Raw genomic sequence first — 18,922 nt, 5'->3', positions numbered from 1 at the left:
GCATTGTAATGTGTATCTATTTGTCTGTATTGGGTACATGCAGCATCCACTTCAACTTGTGGGCCTGGAAGGGGGCTCCTCCCACCTGTGGTCCCTTCTGAAGGTTTCTGATTTTCCCCAAATTGGGGTTTTTGAGTTTTTCCTTCCCCTTCTGGGAGCTTTGACAGGGAATGATGTTGTGTACCTCACACCAAAAAGATGTCTCTGTATGACTTCGTTTTTCGAAAGAAGTTTCGACATGACCTCTTTTCATCTGTGAAGCCCTTTGAGACGTCGGTGATTTAGGGCTATACAAATAAAATTTGATTGATTGATTGATTTCCCTATCTTTGGGTAGCTTCAAACTCTGACTGTCGTAGGACTTTGACTTATAGAGGGTACAGTACATTTCGTTCCTCAAAACCAAGTTTAAGCAGGGTTTGTGATCGTCCCAAAGCAAGTTCATTACAAAAAAATAATCCTTTGAAACAAATGCAATGCCAAGTGAAAACATTTTGGGGAAAAAAATTCCCAGTCCCAACTCATGATGCAAATGAAGCAAACAAACAAACTGCTTAATGAAAACACAAGCTCCCTAATGGAGGTAGCTTGAGGCTGAAACTCATTAAACATTCCATTAAACTTTGGTGCCTGGAGTCTGTTTATGAGGCTCCAATGTTTATAAGGTCGCATGATAATGAGATGAAGTCGGTGCACAAACATTAATCCGATTTTGTCGCAGCCGCGCCTTTTGTTGCAAGACATCAGATACTATAGTTATTATTCTATTTATTGCACTAAAATGGGGCACAAGCTCAAGCTGCTATGTAATCCCTCCAACAATTGCCAATGTTGTTTCAAGTGCAGCACAAAAACACAAAAATGAGGACAGAGAGATGATGCGAGCTGCTGTGCGAAGCTCAGCAGAGAACTGATCAAAAAATCAAGAGGGACTCGTCAGCTGCTGGAGGGGCAGTTATGATGAGCCAAGCTCTGGTTTTACACACACACAGACACACACACACACACACACACACAGTGACACACATAGCATTATGAAGTGAATCACCTAAGAAGCCTCATCCCCATATCCTGCTTGTTTTTGGCCGGCCCGTTCCGATGCTTATAGATAGGATTAATCGAGCCTAATGAGCTCTGCAGAGAGAAGAGTTCTGCCGTTTCCATGCTTATCAGGTACTGAACACCCTTGGAAGCTGCTGCATTCAGCAAATGATGTGTGTTCTAACTAGTAGAACATTTTCACCTTTTTTTTTTCATTTGTGCAAATACATTTTGTGATGTTTTACAAAGATCGACTAATCATATCTATTAGCGTGCATTTTTAAGCATCCAGCCCACCACCACTATGTCAACAGGTTTGATAAAACGCCCCCTCGTTGGACCCGCTTAGCTGCCCAGCAAATGCCTGTCACAACGAGGGTGCGAAAGGGACCTCCTCTAGTATACAACCAAACGAATGAGAATTCACCCCATGCACACCCAAATTTAGCTGCAATAAGGAATTTACCAACCGTTGTCGTGACTAAGCTTCCGGGAAATAACTTCAAAGGTTGCGGTTGTTGTGAGAGTTCAACCTGTGGCATGGCACTATGCCACCAGTGTACTTCCTTGACACCGATTGCTGTTTAGACGGGGCTTATGGATTTATAGCATCTTAAAGTGTTGTAAAAAGAACAACAAAAATGTTAAATTAGTTCAAGGGATTTGAAACAAAGTTCACTGCAATATATAGATACAATTTTAAATGACACGTAATTGATAAGTTCATCGAACAAATCACTCGTTAAACCCTCTCTTAAGAAGAATGAAAAGAGGTAATAAACACTGCGTCAGTGAACTTCAAGGATGCCATTCAAAGTCCTTGCAACCTTCAAAGTACCCTGTGTGTTCATTAGAACAAGGATCTTTTTCACATCTTATTGAAATGCCTGACTGTCTGCTCATGAGCGCTGCATGTTGGTGCTCGGAGCTCCCCAAAGACTACATTTTAGCAGACATCAGCTGGCAAGCTCATAAAATATGTGGTATTTTCCCTTGTAGGTCAATGAAGAGTCCCCCATGAGACCGAATCTCTGTAACATTCCTGTTTTCACGCCTACTGGCAGACGTTTATTTCAATCTTTCAATCATTTATGAGGTTAAAGACTGGGAATGGTACTTGCCCAAGTGATCTGACTGATTTGCATGTATTTTACGCTTTGATTAAATAGAGTGGGAGTTCTGGGCTTCAAAATTAGCAACAAGCTGATAAGCACTGGCTGGCAAATTTGGGACAATATTGCACAGCACTGTGAATTGCTTTCGATGCTCTATTTGGACCACAAAATAAACCGTGCGTCCCACACTGCATTCAATAGTAGACGTACTCCTTTATTCTTTGCTTTTATATACCGAGCCGTTTCTTCAAACAAACACATGCACCGCAATCTGAGAACAATTTATCTCGTGGATTGGCCAAATGACACCAATCAGCGTATGGGAAGGACAGCAATACAGATATTAACTTGGCAAAATTCCTGATTTATCATTAGCATTTATTCATTTTAGTGCTATGAACAGTTTGCTCTGAAATGAAGCCCTTATTCCTAGACTCCAACCTGGGTGACTGCATCACATCCCATTAAGCATACAGTGTGCATTTTTTGCAGCATTTTCCGACTCTAGTGATCTTTATTTCCCCTGGCAGCCACTGTCTTCCCTAGTGAAGATAAAGGCCCGACAGGCAGGGCTGTTGTGGCCTCTTCTCATTTTTCTCTGAACCGCCTGCTTAATATGAGGACACGCAAGGCATTTTGACAATTCTGAAGAGGCAAAGACGGCAGACAGCAAAGGGTGAGACAATGCGACAGAGAACTCTAAACTTGAGCTATTTGAAATAAAGGAAAACACAACATTCTGAAAATATATGACTCGGTTTTTCAACATTGTCGTAGTTTCTGGAGGATTTTTTAAAAAACACCGTTACGGATAGATGATCATTTTTCAAGTGTGAGGATGTTGCTCATTCATAATCTGAAAAACAGTTTAAACCACAGGTGTTGTCATTTTCTGTGGAAACCCTTGCAGTAAGAAAACCCTTACTGTGCATGCCATCTTTGACCACCCCATCGAAATAATTCTGTCCGTGCCCCTGCACATGTAATATACATCATAAATCTACAATATACATGTGTTCCTAATGACAAATTCAATTGTTGTTGAATTGCTGTACAAATTAACGGTTTCGCTCAAAAATTATTGTTTGTTTGTATACTTCCTTGCACGCATGTTGCATGAAGCATCCGAATCATACATAGCTGACAGTACACTGTAGGTACGAAGGAGTCATAACTGCTATCGATGCATGTACATCCTTTGATTGGGACTCACTATGCAAGGGGACGCTTAGCTTTACCCCAACTCTTGCTGCATTTTTGTTCATTTCATGCTTGAGGCTGTGCACAGCTGTGACGCATATTCAATAGCTGGAGTTTTGGAGATCTCATCCAGCATGTTTATTTGAAGGAATAATAAAACAAACTTCATAATTGTTTATTTTTATGAACTCCAAAAGTTAGAAAGACTGGGCTTTGCTGTTAAAAATCAGGATTGACTTAAAAGTTGATCAGGTCAACTAAATCTTAAGTTTTTCAAATGTTTGCTAAACATTGCCCGTGTAAACTAAATCTTAAGTTATACGAACTTTCAAATGTGCAACTGTGCAATGCTTTATTTGTTATTTAGTTTGCATGCACAGCTAGAAAATGGATGGATGGATGTTCAGTTCTGCAACTGGACTTATACATATCCAAGGATGTCCTTCAATGCCTTTTTCTGACTAGTCTCTCTCCGTTGCTTTTGCAAAATGCTGATGACACTCTGTGACTTCTTAAGTACGGTGGCTACTTAAACGTGAAAACATCCTGTTTTAAACTTTGTTTCAATTTTATTTCAATTTGTCGTAAGGCTCATTTTCCAAAGAGATTGAAATGCATGATGCAGACACAGTGTTTGAATAGCATCTCTAACTGAGCAAGGAAATTCATTCATGGATCAAACAATTGTTGTGAATGTTGATATTTAGTTCCTTATTTGAGACTATCAAGTTCTGCATATGTTGTGCATTGCTCCAACCATGCCAACATAAAGTAATAGATAGATAAATAAACCACATCACAAAGAAGCATCTAACCTATGCCAGATTATGTCATCTATCTATCTATCTATCTATCTATCTATCTATCTATCTATCTATCTATCTATCTATCTATCTATCTATCTATCTATCTATCTATCTATCTATCTATCTATCTATCTATCCATCCATCCATCCATCCATCCATCCATCCATCCGTCCATCCGTCCGTCCGTCCGTCCGTCCGTCCGTCCGTCCGTCCGTCCGTCCGTCCGTCCATCTGTCTGTCAGTCTGTCTTGTAAACTGAGGCTATGTTTTGTTTTAGTATACAATGTGTAATGCTGTGTATTTTGTATAATTTTTACAAAAAAAGAGAGTTTCTGATAGGGTTCAAACAAGCACACATGGGCTCTTGAAAGATCTGTTTATCTACCTTACAGCAGATCGTGCGCTCATGGGTGGTTGTATGTAAGCCTGGTTACATGGTGGCGGCCTCGTATATTAAAGTATGTATACAAACACAAGTACAAACGTTCAGTATACAAGTAATTCCCAAATTTAATTTTAGAAGAGTGTCGTGTCGTGTTGAATTTTAGTACCGAAACCCCAGTGTACCTGACTTATTTTATTTGTGAGTAGTTTGCATAGTCTTAATTCAATTCGAGAGAAACTCTATCCCAGTTTTTTCAATGCATTCCTTGAATTCGCACCAGTAAACTGGCCTGTGAGTCCATTACAACTCCACTAGAGGGCAGTAAGTCTAAGCAACTAAAGTATCTTCCTTAGTGTATTTTAGTGGCCTTTTTACCTCTTTGACTGGCATTCACTAAATTAGATAAGACTCGTCAATTAGTGGTTGGTGTTTCCCGGTATGACAAGCAGCCCACTCAGTACTCACACATTCAAACATTTGACGTCTGCTCCACTCTCATCTGGAGGGGACACGGTCCTCTCCATCCCCTTCATTCCCTTCTTATCTCTGCCGCCAAGGCTGGTATGTTTGGAAATGTCAACCGTGATGGAAGAATGTTAGTTACGTAAGGCATACATCCATGCTTTCTTGCCTTTTTTCAGCGTGGGATTTTGTGTGGGGGGGAAAGTGCTTTATAGTTGTAAGCCCTGCTTGGATTCAGTGCCAACATGCGCTCCATTCTGTGAAGACTTAGACAGTTGTATTTTTTTATTTAGAAGTGATATAACAGTTGTCCCTCCAACTCAATGCGAAGGATGAATGAAGGATTTTAAACGTGACATTTTAAAAAATAAATTTAAAGGTTTCAATGCTGAAACTATAACTAATGAGGCATTCGGGGTTTGAATAGTATTTTATACAAAAAAAATTATATCGTTAGGGGGGGAAAACTCAGTTTTCTCCTGCCACTGCTTGGGTGACCTTTGAAATATTTCCAGTGACCTCTCAGAGACTAAAGAGGGATTAACAGTAAATGGAATAGGTTTGAGGAAATGTGTGTGCTGGAATGAGGAAATGAAATCGGGCTGGCTACCTTTTGCAGTGGAAGGCAAGCTGCGAAGGAAACCTAAAAGGACACACCAGGGCAAAAACTTTGGAACAAAAACAGGATGGCTCTCACAAACATTTTGGATGAGAGAGGGTGTTGATAGCCAAGGGAGATTGTGACAGGAGGAAACCATGTCCTTTTGCTATGGTACCCTACAGTCATGTTGTTCCTGGCCAGTAAGAACATGGGAAAAAAAGAGTTGGTCCTCTTTTGTATCTCCAACAGCCTTCCCTGTCTGTTGAAATTCTTCTCTACTCTATAAAAATATTCAATTGAAATTTGGACATTGGTTTCTGCCTCAAAGTGACAATTACGTACATGCATTACTTAATATTGGGCTGGAAATACTGTTCATTGGCACATGTTTAATAATATATTAACATGCATTTAAGTAAAGCAATATGGTAATGAATTGCCATGGTAAGTGGGCAAGCAGAGCCATTGTCACCCATGCATTTACAGCCAGCTATAGAATATGTAAAGCAGTCAACAACACACAAAATGATAATAAGTGGCTGCTGTAGACCTCTACTTACATGGTCAGACAACAAACTGGCCAGCCTGGGATTCACAAGCAATTACAGACACACACAAATATGTTCTTCTTTGGTTGTGTTTCAACATACATTCCTTGATTAAACTCAACTCAACAAAAGCCTAACTCATCCAAGTATGCAAGCAGCAAAGGATCTTCCCATAAACTGTTCCCTCTAAGTTAAACGTATAGAAATACAATAGTCCGAAACTCCCCGCGAGAAGTTAGAAAGCGCGAAGTAGCCCCCCTATGTTTAGTAAAACCCTCCGTACCTTTCTTTCACATGCCCAGTAACCTTCTAACTGTAGTACAGAGGTATAACAGTATCTTTGGGGGCTCACATTTTATTTGTCTTTTTCAAGACATAGCAGAGTGCTTCCAGAGAGGCTCCAACCTCTCAACTCACGCCGCAGGACTGAGCGCGCTACCTCTCCCCCTCGCCCATTTCTGCATGCCAGGTCACTCTGCATTCTGCCAACACAATTTGAACAATATTGTGTATTAGGGCTGTTAGATTCCTTATGACTCCATGTTAGGATTAAATGTGGGAGTGCTGCAGTGTATCGTGTGCTGCTGTGAGGTGACGGTCCTTAGGGGAAAAAAAAAACTCAGGGATGCACCGAGGGCATGATAGGTGAGGTGCAAAGTAGCAAGGGATCACTGCATCCACTCTGTAATTTCTCTATCTAGTTGCTCCACAAGAGTTAGACACAAATTTTCCAGACTTGTGTGTTTGTCTTCCTCTAGCGGTGCAGTCCCTGAACAGCCTGAATGATCAGATTGCAAATTTCATCGTGACTGGGCCCAAGTCACTTGAGCAGGATGATCACGCATATTGTCCCCCTGAGAAGGAGACGCTGCACAAGTCAATGACTTTGATGAGACACCTCCTCGTGGATGCTCAGGTATGCAACGATGACCTCTTTTGGGGCAATATGAGGCTTGAAAAGGAATTGCCTTTAAATGTTTACACCTTTTATTTTTTTTAATTCCAAATCTCAACCTTCCACAAACTATGTGTACTATATGTTTTGTAATACCTCTGTCTTTTTTCTTCTTCTCTACATTTATTAATACACATAAGCCAACTTTACTTTTTTGTACTGTATTCGTTTTATTTACCGCAGTGGGTATTAAACTTTTTATATCAAGTTCCAAGTATTAAAATACAGTTGCAAAGTAAGCCAGTTCATCAACTGAAAATGAAACTGATATTTTATTGCTAAAAAGTACATTTCATGCTACGTATTGTTAAACCTTGTTACATTATACTGTGTGAATATTTGCACTGTGCTCGAATGTCCATCCAGTTTATGTTCTCTGTTTTTTTTTTACAGTCACAGGTGAACAGCAACAACAAAAAATTCTAATAATTGTACTTGATGATTAAAATCAAATGTATACAGGTTAAAAGCAAACAGTACCACACGTTTTAAGATTTACAGTATGGTTCCTCTTTGTTTCAGTAAGTTTTTAGCAAGAATATTTTTTAAGAAATCACAGCAATTTTATCACACATAACGTACAGTATTTTATTTTTCTTTGTATTTTTCTTTAGGATGCAAACAATTTCATATACTATACTATACTATACTAAACTATACTATACTATACTATAATATACTATAATATAATATAATATAAAATAATATAATATAATATAATATAATATAATATAATATAATATAATATAATATAATATAATATAATATAATATAATATAATATAATATAATATAATAAATTAGATGATAATAAATTAGATGATCAGTAGCCTAACTTATTTGCCGAATGTAATTAAATCAAATTGCATCAAGTGGACAATATGATAAATCCTCTCTTTGATTGCCATATACATTTCAACAATTCAGTGACTACTTGAATTCAACTGCTGAAAAAGTAGTTGTGACGTTCATGACTGGTTCCTGTTTTCCCTCATCTATTTTGACCCTCTTACGGTAGCTGTTTTTCAAATGCATTTAATTAAACAAAATAATAAAAAATGGCTGTTGATATATTTTGGAGAATGGATGTTTTTCAACTGATTGCAAGCCATCCTCTCTTAACATGTCTTATAAAGACAAAGTGGACACTCTTTCTCCCATTTCCATTGTCTTAATATTTTCGTTGTTTTGTTTTTTCACTTGTGTTGATAATTTGACATTAATTATAGTGTGGGAAGAGGACGAAAAGCCAGAGATAAGATGCTGGGAGCTCCAATTAGAGGCTGCTGTTGAAGAGGCAATGTCAAGAGTGTGATTGAGCTGTTTACTCAAAAGTATTCAAATGAGCTAGATGAGTTGTTCCACATCCTAATCATCCAACATCTGTCATGCCTACACACTCTACAACATAATGTTAGTTTTTATTCAGTTTCCTTGTTTGGTAACAGAAACAGTTGAATAACGTTCTATCTAGACACCCAGCAATCTACAAATACATTTAGATTTTTTTTTCTTCTGTTTTTAGAACCCTAGCTATTTTCCTCTTTTAAAATGTCCGCACAGGGGGACCATAACATTGCTTTTCCTTGGGCCCCATTTTCTGTGAATTGTGCGGTCAATCTTGGAGGATATTTGCTGCTGAGCTCCTCAGCCTTTGCCACTGACCTTATCTCTATCTCTCCTTCCTCATGCTGTAACCAGCTCTGACTACATTAGTGGAGCTGTCAGTCATGTGTGGTAGAAAACAGAGGGTAGAGATGGTGTTTGGGGCACAGGAGAATGTGGATGCATCCAAACAAGTAAGTGGGGGGGATATTTGTCCGAGGAGACGCTGATAAATAAGATCTGTGTGACTTCCTATGACCCCATGCAGACGTATTCATCATTGAAGAGCTGCTGACATGTCGCTCATTCTTTTGAGAGGCAAAGTATACACTGTGCATGAGCAGAAAAAGACCATAGCCATAGTCACATTTTGGCCTTGTTTTTCTTCAGTGTGAACTGAGGCTATAGACAAGGGAGATGGACTGATGAACAGTTCAAACATGTCAAGAGGAATACTGTAATCTTTCACATGACAAACAGTAAGCGCTTACGGTACAGGTTTATTTCATGAATTTAAACGTTCTTGTTCTCACACTGCAAACATCATTCAGTTTTTGGAATTTGGTATTGTGACAAAGTTCCCAAAGTGAGCCCAAGGCCACTTTGATGTCAGGTCCACTGGACTGGAGAGTGTCCTGCATGGCTGAAAACCAGTCAATTAACCTTCGTAAATCTTATCGCACGACATAATATTCAGAATACCATGTTTAGAATATTCTGAGGACATGGAACACATGTGAAGAAATCTTTTTTTCTGACTTCCACCATAAAAGATTTGCACCCCTTAGGTTTAAGCTGCCGGAAAAGAAAGAGCCTACTGGAGCTAAGGTAACTAGATTTTCCAAATTAAAAACTGGGACACCACAGCTTTCATTTGAAAATGAAATACATAATCAGTTCTCACCAGGAAATATTTAAGACAAATTTAGTCAATCTAGTGGCTGGTGATTGGGTTATTATTTTAGCTGATGCTAAATGCTGTCTTGGATGAGCCTTCTGGCCAACGCTGTAGCTTCACCACAAGAGCCACACTTGAGCAAAAATCCTACACTGCTTTTTGCACTCTGGATTTCATTCTGTGCATCTGTTCAAAAGGCCAACAAAGAAACACCCGTGAATTGTAGATGTACAGGTAGATTCTGTTGGGCTATTTTTCTACAAACCCCTGCTGGTTTCTTAACTATTGCGTCATCAAGTCGCCATGCCACTCAAACCCCCCAATAAACCCACACACTTCCTCTCAAAAATCTGCTATAAAGCATGCAAACATTGTTTAGACAACAATGAGGCATGGTTGGAAGCTGAGCGTTGATTTTGGTACTGGGTTGATAATCATCCATCTGCATTAAATTAGGGCTCATAAATGTGGATTATCATGCACCTCTCCTGCAAGTGACTTATTCATGTGGCAACAACTAGCTCACATCGTCATATATGTGCAAAATGTGGCAGGGTCATGGAGTAGTGCATCCTGTGTGCAGTCTCAAGAGCATTTGCAGTGCAGGGGGGAGATACTGAAGAGGAAATTAGTATGTGATGGTTTTCACTGGGTCAATCTGTCCCTCACTGAATGGGACCTCAGCTGGACCCCCAGAATACACTTTCTGTCCATGCATTATGCATCACCATCATCCCGTCTGCCCTCTAAACTATCCCCTGACACCAACAGAGCCCTGTAAGGCACCGTTAAAAAATTTGCTGTCCTCTTATGTGATTTGTGTCGATCCAATGGCTTTTTCTTTCAGAATCACTGAGGCAGTGGTGTGAAATCGCACTTTCAAGAAAATTACAAAATTACATCACACCCCAGCAGCGTGAGGTGAAGGCCAATTTTTTTGCCACCTTAAGGATGCTAAGAAACCGCTAGTCTATTTCATTGACAAGGTATGATATGGCAGTTAGCGGCAGGTGCTAGCTATGTAGTGAACATGATACATCCAAATGCTTTTGAACAAATATATATGTATAAAAAAAAGTCCATTGTGGATCATTCTAAATGCTGTCTTGGTTGTCAGTTCAACAGCTATAAACCATAAATAAATCAGCGCACACACCATTATCCAACCTTTGTTGCTCAGTCACAGCAGCTACTGCATTGGAAGGTAGATGTGTCGTTTTCCTCGCGAAGGTCCCACATTGTAAACCCTAAGGCTCATCTTTTTTCGGTCCACCCCCAGCCATAGGCTCTTGTCATGATTCTTAGACACTGAAGCTGGAAGTAGTTGTGGTTCCGGTATAACAAACTAAGTCGTATTGGGGAAAACGCCAGAGTTGGGCTAACTAATTGCACTGATGTAGCGTTCTTACAATCCTGTAGGCCATAGGTGTCGAGCTACAGGCCTCGAGGGCCAGTGTCCTGCATGTTTTTCCGGTTTTTAAAAAACATGCAGGACACCGGCCCTCGAGAACTAAAGTTTGACACCTGTGCGCTAGGCCATGGGTATTTCAACACAAATGGGGCAGCAACATTTCAAGATGGATCTACTAAAGAAGCACTTTACTCAGGCAACGTTCAAAACTGAGCTATAAATAAATGTTTCAAGCAAGAACGTGCTTTGAAATTGACAAGCGAGTCTGCCGATGAGAAAACCTATATAAAGCCTTAAAAGAGCATCAACGGCACAACTCAAACGCTTCAAACACTTCAACTCCAAGCTTGACATCAAATTCGATTATATTTCAGACCATGTCTTAAATAGCTCTCCTTTCTTCCACAGTGTTGTTGGCATTCTGTGCTCTTCACGCATCAAAATCACTTGGGATTCTCCTCTTTGTCAGGCTGTAGTTTGTTAAATATCTTATTAGGTATATTATTATCTTAGCTTATGCCAAACAAGATTGTTTCCTGTTTTGAATCATGAGAGCCTTTTATGGCAACTCCTGTCATTCTTTTGTAACCGATTGAATATTGTGCTCAGTTTTAGTGTTGAATAACCCAGTTTGTTTCATCAAAGACAAATTTAAAAGTCCTTTGTGTAAGGATTGGAGCTTTGAATACAATTATTTCCATAACACGGCATGTCAAATGATGGTTGCTTGGCAACACAGTTTGTCTGACAGGTAGCATAATGGAAAGCCATATTTGGATTGTTTTTTCTAAATATAATGACTTTGTAATCTTTGCAGTCAGAAACATGTTTTGATTGTCACTAAGTTATGCACTTTAGGATATATGAAACAAATGATTTGGTCCTAGAGGATCAATGAGTACTTTAATGTATTAAAGTACAAATTGGAGCAATTATGATCCAATTGTATTTCAAAAATTGTGCTTTTCACTCTGGGAACATCCATGCTATCCCATCCATCTTATATTTTCTCACACTAGGTTTGATTCTCGGATAGGGATGTTCATTATGTGCTTAAATCAGCAATTTATCAATAGTTCCCTGTGCGCGCAACGCACAGGCACAAAAACGCTATGAGTGTCGGATCACCCAGACGGGCGCGAGACGGCCCTGAGAAGCGAGAAAAACTTCTGCTTTCTCTTCCTGTCAAGTTTTAGTACACATGCTGTTTGTGCTGATGGTTGTCAATGTTTCAGCTGTTTTAACATTTTTAATGCAACGAGGTATTGATTGCACTAGACAATAAATGTGATTGGGAGGAGATTTTGTCGGATTTAGGTAATTTTGCGAAGCATCTGACTATCTGGCACAAGATGCTGGTGTGTGTGCCACCATGCTGAAAGCAGCTTGAGTTATCTCTTATCTGTGGTGCTCCAGCCATTCTTAACTCAGCTTTGAGCATAGGGAACACAGCTGTAACGTCCCGAGGGATATATGCAATGTGCTGCATAATCAATCAGTGTTTGATAAACAGAAATGTCTCATTGTCTCTGTGCCAGTCTTCCTCATTACCTTGTTCTTTGCCACATTCCTCAGATCCCCATCCAACTCTCACTTGTTGCATTGTCGCATCAACTCCATTCCAATCACTCTATTGTATTTTCATTTTACAGAATTAATTATACCAAATTACTTTGCTCGATAGAAGCAGGGGAGGGCGGCACGGTGGAAGACTGTTAACACGTCCACCTGACAGTTCAGATGGGCCTGGTTGAATGCTGGCTACGGCTTTTCATGTGTGGAGCTTGCGTGCTCTATACAGGAAACCCTCTAGCCACATGGGTTTTCTCCGGATACTGCGGTTTCCTCAAACAAAATCCAGAAACTTGCATGGTAGGTGTACTGAACACTCCAAATGGCCCTTAAAGGTGTTTGTGAGTGTGAATGGTCATTAGTCTCTGTGTGTCCTGCGACTGACTGGGAACCATTTCGGGCTTTACCCTGGCCAAGGCCCAAAGGCAGTTGGGATAGGCACCAGTAGGCCCGCGACCTTTGTGAGGACAAGCGGTTAAGAGAATGGATGGATGAATGAAAAACGGGAGATTTATTTTCTGCCAGTTGTGCCAACATTTTTGTATCAAATACTATTTTCTTTTTGGGGGGTAATATGTTAGTCATGTTAGTCATTTCATTTCATTTCTGATTCAAACTATTGCACTGAACATAACATAAATGTTATAAATACATAAAATACATAAATTCAGCAAGTAAAGATTGGCACACCCATCCATTTTCTAGGTGCGCTTATCCTCACAAGGGTCGCCGGCACGCTGGTGTCCCCCCCTGCTGACTATGGGCAGTCGGTAGGGGACACCCTGAATTGGTTGCCAGCCAATTACAGGGCACACGGACACGAACACCCATTCACGCACTCGACCACACATAAGGACACTTTAGTATGTCCAATACACCTGCCATGCGTATTTTGAAATGTGCTGGAATGCCTGGAGAGAACCCACATGGGCTTGGGGAGAACATGCAAACTCCACACAGGAAGCCCTGAGTTTGAACTCAGGTCCCTCAATTGTGAAGCAGACTAGCACTACTGTTTCACCGTGCTGCCCAACTGCAGAGATGAAAATGTCAATTTCTTTCATTTTCTGCTCTTCTATATCATTTTTTTTTTAAATGTTATTTTCAATCTTTTTATAAATGTTTCTTTCTTGAAGGAAAATAATCGTGACCACCATCAGTGGTGAGATGTTGCCGTTGTGCTCTCTGTTGGCTTGCTGCCACTGCTTTCAAATGATTGGCATTCATATAATGATCAGTTTATCTGATCAGTTTATGGGTGTATCCTACTGAGATGCAGCCTATTCATTTGTGATCACTGTAGTGGACATTTTGTTGGGCTATATCTTTTAAGAAATTCAAGCAACTCTACAAAATCTAGTATGCTCAGTAGTAGCCAATATTGTCTCATGTGTTAGGCTTGTACACAATCAACTTCTCAGACCCATCGGCCTGATTTGGATTTGCAAATGTAAGATTTGATATTAGGGTTTTTTTTCTGAGTGAATTGTCCAAGCACATTTCTGGATTGAGTCACATGCTATAAAAACCTCTTAATTGTGTGGCTCTGTGAATAGTTTTATAATATATATAATATAGTACGTACATCCAGGCAGAGTCCCAGTTTTGGGATAAGATAGCTGTCAAAAAGACGTATGCGTGTTTAACAATTCATATGAGAATGACTAAACAGTGTTGAGTTACAAATTGAAAACTTACGAGTGCAACGACTCGCAGATCGACTGACTTTGCCTCGTAGCTTGGTGTGACATCATCTTAATTTGCATATGCAGATCCTCAATTGAAAAAAATCACATTCACAAATCCAAAGATGTTCATATAGGGGAAGTCGTGTATCACGTGGTCATTGGCATGCAAACAAGAGTTGTGCCCATCGTTAACCATTTTGGTAAATTTTCTCAAATTTCATTGTGAAAGCATTGACAATGCGAAAAAAAAACACACCACAGAGATGAAATTTCCAGCAGAATATTATAATCACTTGAATGGTCAAAATGGCACTATGCTGTCCTCAATAATCTATTGCAGCTGGGCGTAGAGTGTAGAGCTTGCTTATGGACTTGAATGAATCATTTTGATCCATAAAACTCCATGATAATTTTCAGTTTTTACATGCATGGCGAAAGGAGTTTTGAGGCGTGATAAGTGATTTATGAACATATTTTTTTTCCTTTCCATCTCTCAAAATATTCAGTGGCATCAGATCTATCCATACATATATAGCTTTTTACTTATATATTCATCCCCCACTCCACAGTCATTATAAGTGCAAGAAAGGTGACTGAAAAAAATGACAGGAGCTGTATCAAAAAAAAAGTAAAAATTGGTTGATTATTTTATGTCATTATAGGTTTGAATATGTCATCTACTCATTGAAAAAAAAAATAGATGCATAGCAATTTTTTGGGGGAGTGTCAGTTATACTGAAAACATCCCCCTCGAACATTTTTGGACCAAAATGGTCACTGGCTTTTGAGGTGTGATAAACTGCGTCATTTATGAATATTTAAGGGATAAACTTTATGAAATCTGTTCGCGCAAGAGGCGGATTCTCTTGTGAGACAACCAGAACAGCCTCATTCTATCGATTCAATGTCCTTAGAAATAAATAAAGCTGCCTTGCCTTGACTTTTCTAATGTCAAAGGCCATTCTTTGATTGAAATGAACTAGGGCCACTGAAAATGTCATTGGTGGTTTGCAGCATGAAAACATCCATACTCATTATGGTTTGTCATTGAACACACTCAAAAAGACAATTATTCTCTCCAGGGGTCACCTCTGCAATGCAGTTGAAAATATAGCTTTTAACCTGAGCAACCCAGGAATGAACACTGCCAATTTATTATTTGTTGCAGTATGTTAATGCTGTATGCAGTTTTATGCATACGAAAAGGTGCGAGAACCACGGTGTTACAAAATCTGCCATCCACTCTTCAGATGCAGGGTGTCCTCTCTTTGAAGGCGACATCATTCATTACCCCCAAAAAAGGATGCGTAAGCAGCCTTGTATCGCTTGTAAAGGGATATTAACAGCTTTGGTATACATTGAAATTCAAGACACTTCATGTGAGATGAGTCATGCACACAGCAAAAGCTGATAAATTGTACAGGAACATGATTGACATTTTTCAATTAATGCTGCAAGATGAATTTGATATGTGTTGCGCATTAATTAACTGGAGGAAATGGAAGTCTGAGCAGAATTAGCATAAACTATCTATAAGGTGGGCTCAGTGGCACAGTGGTTAGTATGTCCGCCTCACAGTTCAGGGTCCGGAGTTCAAATCCACCGCACTCCGGCCTTCCTGTGTGGAGTTTGCATGTTCTCCCCGAGCCCTAAGCTTCCCTCTGGGCAGTCCGGCTTCCTCCCACACTCCAAGAACATGCATTGGAGGTGTATTGGACATACTAAATTGTCTTTACGGGGATTGAGTACGTGATTGATTGTTCGTCTCTGTGTGCCCTGCAATTGGCTGCCAACCAATTCATGGATGGATGGATGGATTGATATCTATAAGGTTTTGCTGAGGTCCACTTATTGTTAAATGTCATCCATTCATCCATCCATTCTCTATAGCCCTGACTGCCACACATTCTTTCAATTCGCAAAGCTATGCTAAATATTTTTTTTTTCTTGGCTTCCATCATGTTGTGTGGTGGGAACTGCAGTGCACCTGATGGGTCTGTGATTTTGCTACCCGGTGGCAATATTGAGTCTTTGAGGCACTTTCAATTTGGCAACGTTTTCAGAGTTTGCAATAAGAATGACAGTTTTTTTTTCTTCTTTGATTGTGACTTGTTTTTTTTAAGGTTTTTTGTTGTTGTTTTGTTTTTCATTTTGTCAGAGATTTTCATTAAAAATGGATTGCTTTTTTCAGCAGCAAACCATTGTTTCGTGCTGTCAAATTACTCATCCTGTGAATACAGCAGAATATTGATCACTTCTCATTATGTCAAATGTAGAATTTGGGTGTTTCTCATTGAATTATCATAATTTGTTAAATACCTTTGCATTTGAATTCTTGTCACTGAAATCTGCAACAGCATGTAGCAGTTCCATTAAACTAATGATTCCCCCGCGCAACGCTAATGTTGATTTTCTTTTATCCTCGCTCGGATTCCATCTTCTATCTTGGCTGATTTGGACACAGGTAGTAAATGGCACCTTGGGAGATTATTAATCATGCTCATTCTTACTCAGATCAACTCTCTTGAACCCTCGCCAAAACTGATCTCGTCTTCTTCTTCTCTTTTCGACTTTCCCCTTCAGGGGTCACCACAGCGAATCAACTACTTTCATCTAAGCCTGGCTACTGCATCCTTTTCTCTCACTCGATCTTCCTTCATGTCCTTTTTCACTAAGCGTTAAATGCATTGCACCCAGACACATGAGACAACAGCTAGGATATCCTCTTGAGCACACTGGAATTTAGTAGGGTAACTTGAACGGTTCAAAAACATATAGAACATAAACTAATGTCCACTGCCATGGGCACAAATGAATTGGTCTCATGAGGATATACTTTCTATTCCTAAAAGATTCTACCAAGACTTTGAAACTGCTTAACCAGACAATATTAACCCATTAACTGATTAACCCACAACATATTTGTAAATGCACTTGTCAGTGAAGAATGTATACATGTTAATTATAAATTAAATATGATTCTCAACATTATTGGACCAAAGTTCAAAGCCCAACTAGTTGAAAAAAGATGTCTCTACTTTAAAAGCGATTCGTAATGAGCAGAATTTGTTGACTCATGGTTGTTGCGCTGTGTGATGTAAGTCAGCAACTATCATTTGTACTAGCCACAGGCTCGTGCAACTGACGTACTTAGCAGAGTTTAAACAAATGAATGAATAAAATCTCATCAGATTATATCTTCACAGTATGAATATTTTGCTGTGGGTTTGTTTCATTTCAAGATAGAGCTTTTCCGTTTGCAATTTATCTAGCATGGGGAGTCGACGTGATTACTGGTTTAGAAAATGACTTTTGTTATACACAGCTGGCCTACTAATATGCTGACTATGTAGGCCTCCGGACTGAACTAATCACAGCTGCAAGGCATCCTCAAGCACTGGCGCTTTATCATCTAATTGGCACAATTTACATTTGTCTCTGCAAGACGGTTTTTCATCACAAATTTCAGCTAATGTTTGCCCATGGAACCACAGTATTCATTTGGATGCCAAAGCCATCCATGTTTTGAATGTCAACAGATATTTCATATAATATGTGGTTTATTAAAGAGACACTGTGTAAGATTTGACATAACAAACAGGGCAGCCTCCGTGGGAATGCCCCACCCCCCATGTATTATCATTTAATGATAACTAGACCTACGATTATATTTAAAACATACTGTTGGTCGTTAAGAACACATTATTTGCAATTTTTTGAAATTAATAATCATTTAATTCAATAATTTTTAATGAAAAATGGTCTAAGTAATACAGTGTCCTTTTAAGAGTCATTTAATAAATGTTTAATAAATGTACATTCCATATTTGTCTCATTCAACCTTTTTAACAATATCCTGAACTATGTGACCAACCATACATACATAGATACAGACAACAATACAATAGACTACATACAGTACATACATGCAGACAACAATATAACTTTATAAATTTATAAATGTATCCCCCCTAAATTCTTTGGGGCTAGAACATAGAATGCTAAAAATTGACAACCCATCTCGAAATGACCTATATTATTATCTTCATTTCTATTCCACAAACTATGATCCTAAAACAGTAATTTGTTGCATTGAGGTTATATTTTTACAGGAATAATCAGCTGAATTTCACACCCCCAAAAAATCGTCTTACACGTTATTTGAAAAAGTGTCTTAACATAATTAGCTCGATGGATGAGTGGTTAGCAGGTCCACCACGCAGTTCAGAGTCCCAAGTTCAAATCCAGCTTGCTCTGGCCTCCTTGTGTTGTCGCTGTGCCCCCTGCGCCTACCGCCTGAAGATTTGCTAGGATAGGCACCAGCAAACCCGTGACCCTAATGATGATTTTTGGCCTCAGATAAAGGTGTCTTTACATGCACACGCTGCTAAGATGCTCACACTACATCCCAGACAACTAAATTTCACTGCTACTTGATTCATAAAGCTTGTCTCTCAGGTTAAATGAACTTCAACATACTTTTTTGAAGCTAATCACTGTAATACATTTTAATTAAGACGGCTTTTGTTGCATTTTGGGCTAACTGAGAATTAAAAATAAAATAAAAACTGCAACTTCAATTTCTGATAAATAGATGGGGGAGTAGATGCCACAGCGGAGAGAAAAAGCAAATAC

At 39.3% G+C, this 18,922-nt stretch overlaps 1 protein-coding gene across 2 annotated transcripts in view; it reads left to right on the top strand.

Moving 5' to 3' along the window:
• kazna (kazrin, periplakin interacting protein a) overlaps positions 1-18,922 on the top strand; it is a 119,034-nt gene that overhangs the window by 12,478 nt on the left and 87,634 nt on the right. For both annotated transcript variants that reach the window (XM_088401475.1, XM_088401482.1), the window contains exon 2: positions 6,918-7,075. In XM_088401475.1, the coding sequence (XP_088257601.1) occupies positions 6,918-7,075 (158 nt within the window). The remainder of the gene's footprint in view (positions 1-6,917; positions 7,076-18,922) is intronic.

Source organism: Hippichthys cyanospilos, chromosome 2 (genome assembly GCF_059441005.1).
Source record: "Hippichthys cyanospilos isolate Australia breed blue-spotted pipefish chromosome 2, RoL_Hcya_1.0, whole genome shotgun sequence".
In the NCBI taxonomy this organism is placed as follows: Eukaryota; Metazoa; Chordata; class Actinopteri; order Syngnathiformes; family Syngnathidae; genus Hippichthys; species Hippichthys cyanospilos.
This window is presented reverse-complemented; position numbering and strand designations above follow the sequence as displayed.